General features: G+C 53.6%; 1 protein-coding gene across 1 annotated transcript; it reads right to left on the reverse strand.

Annotated features, from left to right (window-relative positions):
• Window positions 1-6,461: 6,461 nt before the first annotated feature.
• Window positions 6,462-8,095, reverse strand: TMEM42 (transmembrane protein 42; the record flags this gene model as incomplete). The annotated part of the gene is made up of 2 exons (XM_012720300.1): window positions 6,462-7,042; window positions 7,934-8,095. Coding segments are annotated over 2 exons (303 nt in total), but the record flags the coding sequence as incomplete, so codon positions are not given.
• Window positions 8,096-9,633: the final 1,538 nt, after the last annotated feature.

Raw genomic sequence — 9,633 nt, forward strand, 5'->3', positions numbered from 1 at the left:
GGTTTTTCCAGTACATCTCCCCTAAATGTCATGCAGTAAAATAACCCCCACTCACCCTACATACTTACTTCTCCCAGAGAGTTGGCCAGTTGGAGTGACACCCCGAGAGGCTGGACCTCCTGAATGAGGCCCAGAATAAAGCCCCATTTAGTTCAGAGGATACAGTGGCTCCCCATGTCCATGGGACCCTGGCACAAGATACCTAAGGAAGTCTGTTCAAAGGAAGAAAGCAGTGATTCAGGGGACCATGTGTCCTCTTGAGGCAGTCAGAGTTTAAGGAAAAGCACACTGGTCACCTGAGTAAGTCGGTCTCTGGAGGACAGAGAAGGAGCCACTTCAGATATCACAAGGGCTTTCAGTCCAGCTCCTTCCAGGAGGCCTGCAGACCCTGCTCCTGGCCTAGCGGCCCTCGCCTGGGCCTACCTGAGGCTTCTGCGAAAAGGAAAGTGGACCCTCCAGGGTATGGGAGATGGGAGCAGAGTGTAACCGGTGGCTGCCTCCAAGCAAGTGAGCCCTTGGTGTGACGAGGTGGAAGTTTCTCAGGGGCTCCTGTGGGGCAGCTTTGGCTTCTCAAAGCCTATGGCTGCGAGGGGGGAACCCAGCTGGGATGCCTTACTGCAAACAACAGTGATCCAGCTGCATGTGTGCGTCTGTGTGTCCCAAGGTGTCTCTAGCTATAAAAGAGGTGATGCTGTGATTCCATGTGGCCTGGGCTGCTGGGTCTGGCTTCCTAGAGTTCGAGTGGGCCTTTGAGTGCCTTATCTTTCCCCAGCTCTTAAATCTGCCATCATATGAGTAATCAAATCTAACCATCTGAAGCCTAATGAGTTCTTGAGGCACCTGCACGCCAGGCCCACAGTGGGAGATGCTGAACTCCTCAGCCAGGGCTCAGAGCTCCAGCTTGTGTTTCCACAGCTTCAGGCAGATGAGAAGGATCTCAGCATGAACCTCTCACTTCATTGGAAGTAAATTTGGTGACACATTTTCTGTATCCAGCTTGCACTGGCATCTTCTGGATGACCTGGCCAGGTTACAATGCCCTGGAAAATTTGAAGACACGCAGACACGCAATCAGCTGAGGGTGCCACAGGGAGGTGGGGGCTGAGCTGTGTGAGGGGCCCAGCGCCCCAGCCTGAGCTCCTTGTCTAAAAGGTCCCAACCCCTTGGAGGCCAGCAGACGTCACTCTGGGTGCCACAGGCCGCTCCGAGGGGATTCAGCCCCGTCGTTCGGGGACTCCCTACCCCATCCTGCCAGTATTTGGTGTGGCTAGTCCACATGGTGATTGTTACAACTTGGATTGGTTGCTACCCCTTAAGGCCCGGAAGTCAGTGTAGAGGCTGACACACCACCTCTGGCTGTTTTGGGTCCCTCAGAAGACCCTGACATGCTGGGCGGCAGCCCACAGCCCCTGCCACAGCCACCTTCATTCCTGCGTGTCCCACCTCCCTCCTGCCCACTGCCCTCCTTGTTCCTGCCACTGGCCCGGTCAGCTTGAGCCTGTGCTCTGGGTGCAGACTTCCTTCCCGTTCCCATTCGCACTGGGAGAAGGCGGCCCACTGGGAACTAGCTCGGCACCTGGTCCCTTTGGTGCTGGTGGCTTCCTCCTGCCCGTTTCACTCCCACGTTAGAGCAACAGCTCTGTTCCCATTTCACAGATGCGGAACCTGAGGGCTAGCCTCTGAGGCTGAGGTCGGTCTCCTGGCTAGTTGAGAATACAGAGGCCCCGAAGGCCTCCCCAAATCTGGGGCCTGGCTTTGAGGGGTTCGAGGACTCAGGTCCTCCTGGGCTTCAGCTACCTCATAAGTGACTCCAAAAAGCTGGGAAGGGCACACGACGCGGGAGCTAGTCAACTGACGTAAGAGAGCCAGTCCCCCTCACATCACCGGGTGAAATTTAAAGCAAGCAAGCACGACGTTACTCAACCAATAGATTTATTTAACAGATCAAAAAGAGCTGTTGGGGGACCACAGATTAACACGCGAAGTGCTCGCTCCTGGGAATTCTCGCATGTGTGTGCCAAGCTCAGCGTCCCAAAGAGCTTATCTCTGCCATCTGTGGGAAGGGCTGAGGCAGCCTCAGCCAGGCCAAAGGTCCACGGTGGCACAATGCCCAGGCTTTCCACAGGCAGCATGTAGAACATCCTTTTTTTTTTTAAACATAAGTTTATTTTTACGTCATTTTGTACACTTTTTTTTTTCCATCACGATTGTAATCCCCGCAGGTTTCCTATCACCAAATCACCCGTGTGCCATTACCATAATCCCGTGCATTTTTCTCCCCCCCCAAACCCCACCCCCGTTTTCGATCCCATTCCCCACTCCACCCCCACAAAATGTCTCTGGTATATGGCTGTTCATTATTCTTGTTATTTTCTCGCCTGGTCCATTATACTCCTGCTATGAGTGAAACCATCCGGTATTTTTCTTTCTCTTTCTGGCTTATCTCACTAAGCATGATCTTTTCCAGCTCCACCCAAGTTGCTGCAAAAGACATGTGTTTCTGTTTTTTGGTTGCTGAGTAATATTCCATTGTATCTATGTACCACATCTTTTTTATCCAGTCATCTACTTTTGGCATGTAGAACATCCTTAAAGGCGCAAGTGAGGGTAACGTGCTGGCCACGCTGGCCTGTGCAGGCATCAGTGTACGGGGGGGTTCGGGGGAGACGTGGGAGTCAGGTGCTTATTTTCCTGATCAGTTAAAGCAGAAGAGAACCGCAGTCAGCAAGCCAAGGAGCACCTGCCGGCAGCAGACCACACTGTCTGAGGAAGAGAGGGGAGAATCTGTTCCAGGCCTTGCTCTTAGTTTCTGGTGCTGCCTGCAATCATATATGTATAATAACTGGACATCCTGAGTTTTGTCAGACTCTTTTTAAGGAATTCAGCCCAACCTATATCCTGGCCTCTTTACAGCCCCAAGCAGGATTTCCTTTGTCCTGGGTGGGGCCTTCCTGCAGCACCCTGCTCCGGCTGTAGCCTGTGGTTCTGAGAATACCCCCTCCAGAAGGAAGAAGGGGTACTAGGAGGCCTCCCCAAAAAGGCATTAAGCGAGAGACAGCTCTCCGCAAAGGCCCTTTCCAAGCTCCAGGATCAGGTGCCCGTATGTGTGCCCAGCCTGGGCCCTGCCCACCATGCCAACACATCCCTCCCTACCTGTGGCTGACAGTCCTACCTCACAAGCGAGCCCCAAAATGCCAAAATGACTTCCGAGCCTAGGTGCCTCACAGAAAGGTCCAGAGAAAGAAATGGAACTGAAGCTAAACACTGATCCTCCTCCCTCAGAAGGGAGGCACTTGAGACTGACACCCCCTCCCACCAGCACCCTCAGCTTGCATCTTGCTCTGCCTGTTCCAGGCGCTATCTCTTTGGGAATGGTCAGCCATCCATATAGCTCTTCCCATACAATTCCCACGGCCACCCACACCTCCCAGTTACCCCACCCCCTTGACAAGCAGACAGAAGACTAAACATGTAACCCCAAAGTTACACAGACATGTCAATGAACGACACATTCATTAATTAAATATATAATACAAACTTCCCCAGGGACCACTGAGCAAAAGCGGAAGCCAGAACTCATCCAGCTGGCTTCAAATGGCGACTATGCTGAGGCCCCCTAGTGTCCCTTACCCTGCGGCCTACTCAGCACCGCCTGGAAGTGCAACACGCATCTTAAAATGCACAGGGACAAAAGTGAGCTCTTGCCATTCCTGCCCTCATCTCTACATTCTTCACATCGGACAGGTCAGAATCAAAGGCACCCGCTTGCTTTCTCTCACACCCAGATTCAACTCATTGGCAAATGAAGTTTGACACAAACTCTGCCTTCAAAGTGCATTGAGTTTGGTCTCTTCTGAGAGGCCACCAGGACGACCCTAATAAAAAAGATGGATGGGGCCCTCCCTGATGGTGCAGCGGGTTAAAACGCAGCACTATGAAGCTATCACAGCCACTGCAGCACGAGTTCCATCCCAGGTCAGGGGGGTGACCCACATGGCGCAGCAGACCTCTCCTGACCCACCTCAGCAGTGCACTTCAATCTGCCTGTTCTGCTCCCCACTCTGTCTCTGGTGAAGCCTCTCACATCTCGCTCCTCTGGCCTGTACCCCAGTTCTGTATGCATAAATAAAATAAACCTTTTTTAAAAAAAGATGGATGATAACAAGGACAAGGAGAAACACACCATTGCCTGGCGTGGCTGGTGTGGGCAACAGTCTGGCAGGGCCTCAAAGAGTCACAAATGGAATTTTATCTAATCCAACAATTGCACTCCTAGTCATGAATCCAATAAAATTGAAAATGCCAGTCGGGACAAAAATGTGTCCACAAAAGATCTTAACAGCTTTCTTCCCAATAGCCAAAAAGTATCCACAGCCACGTGTCCATCAGAGGAAGGCTGGGTAAGCAGAACGGGCACATGCAGTGTGGTGGGGTACTGGTCACAGGGAGGAAGGACGGTGGGGTACTGGTCACAGGGAGGAAGGACGGACACTGCCCCCCGGTGAAAGGCTGTGTGCCATGCGATTCCACTGAGGGGAAATGTCCAGAATGAGCCAGTCCCACAGACGGAAGGCAGATGGGTGGCTGCCAGGAGGCGGGGCCAGGCGGGATGGAGAGTGACTGTTCCTGGGGATTAAGAGTTTCTTTTTGGGGTAATAAAATTGTTCTGGAATTAGATGATGATAGTCGAAACTTTAGTAGTTAGAATTTACAAAATAGAATTGTACTCTAAAATAAAGTGGAAAAAAACAAAACAAAACTGGAAAAACTGACCTAGCTGGGCACTGGCTGCTAAGGCTGGAAGTCAAACTCCAGAACAACAAAATCAAGCTCGAGCCACGGGGTGCTCACCCGGAGGCCAGATGTGCGTGCTGTCTATTGAGCTAATATGCATCTGGGGCAAGGCAGGCCATGGTGACCATGACTGCCCACCATTCTTCCTAGATGACTAGAGAGGTCGCTGCTCTCTGTGCAGTGACATCTCATCTCCGGTGGTCCTCTTGCATCTGCTGAACCAAGGGTGAGAGGGTCTTAGGCCCAGCACGGCCTGGGTGGGGGCCTGGCGCCTCAGGCCAACGCCTGCTCCAGGACTCTCTCGTCCTTCTCAGGATGGCCCAGGAGGCCTGGCACTGGCTCGCAGGAGCTTTTGCGTCTGGCCCTGTCTGGGCACCTGATCCCCAGCTGCAGAGCCCAAATTGCCTTTGTCCTCCTGAGAGACAGGATGTGGAGTGGGGGAGAACTGATGTGTTCCAGGGAACATCAGGGGCCCCAGAGGAGGTGGAAGGGGTTGGGTGAAAAAGGGCTCAGATAGAGGGAGTGACGTTTGACTGTAAAATGTGCTCCCACAGGCCTCTCAGGCTCTAGTGTGGCTGTGGGACAGTGAGGGACTAAGAGCCATGCCTTTGAGTCAGACTTGGGTTGATGTGGTTGTGGCGCTCATCAGCTGTGTGACCTTGGACAAAGTACTCAACCTCCCTGAGCCTTAGTTTCGAAACTTCTAAAATGGGAATAATAAGAGCACTTCCTCCACAGTATGGCCGAGGCTTCAATTGGTAAATAGGCTCATCGGCTAGCATTTTGTTAGTCACTGGCCTTGACCCCGTAGGGAACTCAGAAAAAAGCAGCAAACTGTGCCCTGGTTACCACTGAAGGGGTAGTTTACCGGGAGGGGGAGGGGATCCAAGGCAAATGAAAATGCCAATGTGCGAGGCACCAGGTCTGGTGGGCTTGAGAACTGCTGAAAGGCGGGTGTTTGGGGAGCCTCAACCAGCACAGGGAAGGGGTGGTTGAGCAAGTGGCAGGAGAGCCCTTGAGAGGCGCTCTAGGGCCAGAGTCCATCCAGGGGCCATGGACAGCTGCAGAAAGCAACCCCAGCAAGGCTACGATGGACGGCGGAGGTGAGGGATGAAGGTGCTAGGTGCATGGGGGCAAGGGCCAGCATGGACAGGCCCTTCTCTCGCCAAACCTGCTGGCCACCAGCCCCTCCCCATGGCCGACTGTTCACATCAGGCTCGGGACTGCTGGGAGGGAGCGCCCAGATATAGAACAGCTGAGCATTTCAAGGGAATGCAGGCCTTACACTCATCATTGTACCTGGGAACTCCATTCACAAGGTCAGGGAATCTGGGGAAGGAAACCCAAGGACAGAAGGGGGTCGAGGTGAAGTGAAGGGCAGCTTTCTTTCCTAGCAAGGAAAATAAAACACGGCTGCAAAGTGAAGTGAAGCTTTTCTCCTTGGAAGCAGCAAAACGGCAGGCGGCACCTCCTGCAGGAGGGGCCAGGTGACCACAGCAAGGCAGCGGGCATGGGCTGGGCCCTGCAGGAAGCAGAGCAGCTGAACCCAGGCTGGGGAGCTCTGGGCAGAACCTCCCCCACGCCAGGACTGGCAGCGCAGCCTGCTTCAAAGAACTGACTCCACCTCTGATAGGTTTAACTTACAAAAAAGTATTTATTAATCCAGTTTTTCTTCTCTTGCCGCAGCACAGAAGCACATCACGATGGCTGATACATCATCGTGACTTGTCAGAAAGCCCTGCAGGTCCCCGATCCAAAACCAGCTTTGGTCAGGCAACAGGACTACAATTACACAATGGTTTCCAGGGCCACATGAAACAGACCCATGACGCGGTCTCCAGCACCTGCCTCGGCCCAGGAGCGTGAGCACCAAAAGCGCTGTGGGTCAGGATTCCTGCAGGACGCCAGTGGGGCGCCTCCTTACGCAAGCCAGCGCTGTCCACCTCAGGCTGCTGGGTCACAGGCCCGCGCCCCTGGGGTGCAGGCCTGGCCTGAAGGCCTGGCCAGTTTAGTGTCTCCGTGGCTGACAGGTCGCCCTGGGACGCAGCGGTCCCCACGTGCCAGCACAAGCATCGGCCTTCCCAGCCGGGCCACCCAGCCACCAGGGCTACTGGCACTTGTGCGGAAGGGTCTTGCGGGCCGGAGGGAGGGTCCTGTGGATCAGGGCGAGTCCGCAGAGGATGAGGAACACTCCTCCCCACCATAAGACCTGCTGGCACTCTCCGTACAGCACATAGCCCAGCGCGGCCTACGGGACAAAGACAGTTGTGAGCCCCGGCCACTCGACTGTGGTGGGCGAGGACACGCTCACTGGGCAGGGGCTGACTCCCCGCAAGGGCGACAGGAAGGGAAAAGTCTGAGCTAGAAGTTCTGGGCCTGAAACCCAGCTGTCACCTTCAGCAAATCACTCTACTCATTTCTCTATTACCTGCACAAGTTGGAAGGGTCCCTTCCTCCCAGTATTGGACTCCAGCAAAGTGCACAAAAAAAGACCAGCAAAGGCTGGCAGCTGAGCCCAGCACCCAGCTGACACCTGGCATTTGGTGACCAGATCTGGGCACCATGCCCACTGCCTCAACCGCAGGACAGACAGACTCAACCCCGTCTCGGTGACCTCAGACAACCACAGGGATCAACCTCGGCCCTGCAGCTCAGGCTGGAGTTCACAGAACCCTAGTCTGCGCGGGCTTCAGATGGAGGCTCTAGCCCAGGGGAACAGCAAACAGGTAGGGTTTTTTTTTTCTTTTCTTTTCAAGATTTATTTACTTATGCATGCAAGAGCCATGAAAGGATTCACAAGACACAGTGGGGAGCAGAAGGCAGGTCAGGAAGGGTCTGCCATGCCCTGTGGGTCACCTCCGGGACTGGGGATCGAACTTGCCTTGAAGCAGCGGCCAGCATGCAGGGCTGCGTCCTCACCCAGTTGCGCCACCAGGGAGGCTCCAGGCAGGGTTTTAACAGTTGAATTACAATCCCATCTAACTTGAGAATTTCTCCATGCTTGAGAGGTTAGAGGGGCAGAGCACAGAGCTAGTCACAGCTCCACTGCTGCTCCCTTCCTGTCCTTGCTCCTATCTGGGCAAATGCCCTCCCAGAGCCCAGGTTTAGGACAGGATGCCCCAACCCTCAGGCTACTTACCGAGCTGAGGATGTTCGAGAAAGTCACTGTGACAGACGCAATGGCCGAAGACATGGAGAAACTGAGGCCCCGACTAAAGAATGTCCACATCAGAGAATTGGTGGTCGCCATCATAATAATGCTTATGATGCACAAGCCCACGTTCACCTGCAGGAGAAAGTGTCACTGCAGCCATACGCAGGCCAAGCAGTATGACTTGCAGCACACCCAGGCCCACTGAGGCCCCACTACAGCCCAGGGGCCCCCAATTTTCCAGCTCAGGACTTTACTGAACCCTCAGTGGGCAGAACACCTACTCTGTGGCTGAAATAACCTGAGAGAAGGCACGTATTTGTCCATCTTGCTGGCCATGTGACCTTGGGCAGAATTAAAAGCTAATCTATAATCAGTATTTCCCTTTTGGTTCCAGTGACCAATTCTCAAAAAGCAATCCCTGAGGGTCAAATATCTGTTATTTAGTGTTCAGTAGGAGCCAATCGGGGGCCCAGTCCTCACTTCTAGGATCAGGTGAAGCATGACCTGGTCATGTATGCCCCAAACTGTGCAAACGGCCCTCATGTTCCACTGAGCAACTGAGAGCACTTACTCCATGCTGGGCCCTGCGCTGAGGTTTCTAAGTAAATTCTCATTCATTCATGAACTTCACTTCACAGATAAAGAAACTGAAGCATCCGGCAGCTTGCCTAAGTGCCAGGGGTGGTGGCAGTAGCCAGGATTCAACCCCTGGCAATGTGGCTCCCTGCTCTTAGCCAGGACAGCTTGCCTGGGGAAAACCACCTGAGGCTGCTGGCCTGGTGATCCCAGGACTCACTTGGAGTACTTGCAGATTTCTTTTTCTTTTCCTTTTTTCTTTCCTTTCCCAAAGGAGAGAGGCTTGAGAGAAGCAAATCTTCAAAAGCCTCTGACACAGAGGACAAGCAAACAGCCTTGCTTGGTTCTAAGTCAGAAACCTGCCTGGGACCAGGCTCCTTGCTGGGGGTTGTGCCTGTCTAAACATCAGACTCCTATTTCCTCTAACAGTTTTCCAGCAGCTAGGTAAACAGTGTATTGCCTGTATCTCCCTATAACTGGCACAAAAGCACTGTGCACCCCTGTGCTACCTGCTTACCTGAGTGCCGAGAGCCTGGTGCACAAATGAAAGCACCCACTCTGCCACTTATCTGGCTCTGATCACTTAGTCCAAGTGACACCCAACAGGATGCCAACCTCAAGCACTGCAGCTCCCGCTGGATTAGTCCTAATTAGGTTTAAATCTAATTATCTGGGTCAGTAGCTGACCGCGGCCTGCCGCTGGGGTGAAAACACTCTAACGAGGAAAAGCTGGTCAAAGGTTCTGGCCGGGCAGACTTGGGGAGGCCGCTTCGGAGTCTCAGCAACAGGGAAATATCCACACCGTTTCTCTACGTCCCTTAATACTTAGGGTATCCCAAGCGCCCCTCTTTCCTGACAGCAAAGCAGGTGGATCATAACATGGGCCAGAATAACATGGGCCATGGGCTTCTCACCTTAAGTCACGTGGAGAGAAATTTTCTGGCACAAGGGGCATAAAATGAGAGGTAGAGAGTGGTGTACGAGGTGCGTCTTCCCAGAGAGCGAACTAGCCCAATCAGAGGACAGATTTTGGGTCGCTGGCAAGGGGACAGGCCTCAGTCCCCGACGTCGCTTACCGCCTACAGTGGACGATGGTCTGACTGATGCAC

The sequence above is a fragment of the Condylura cristata genome, unplaced genomic scaffold (genome assembly GCF_000260355.1).
Source record: "Condylura cristata isolate star-nosed mole 26May11 unplaced genomic scaffold, ConCri1.0 scaffold00004, whole genome shotgun sequence".
Lineage (NCBI taxonomy): Eukaryota > Metazoa > Chordata > Mammalia > Eulipotyphla > Talpidae > Condylura > Condylura cristata.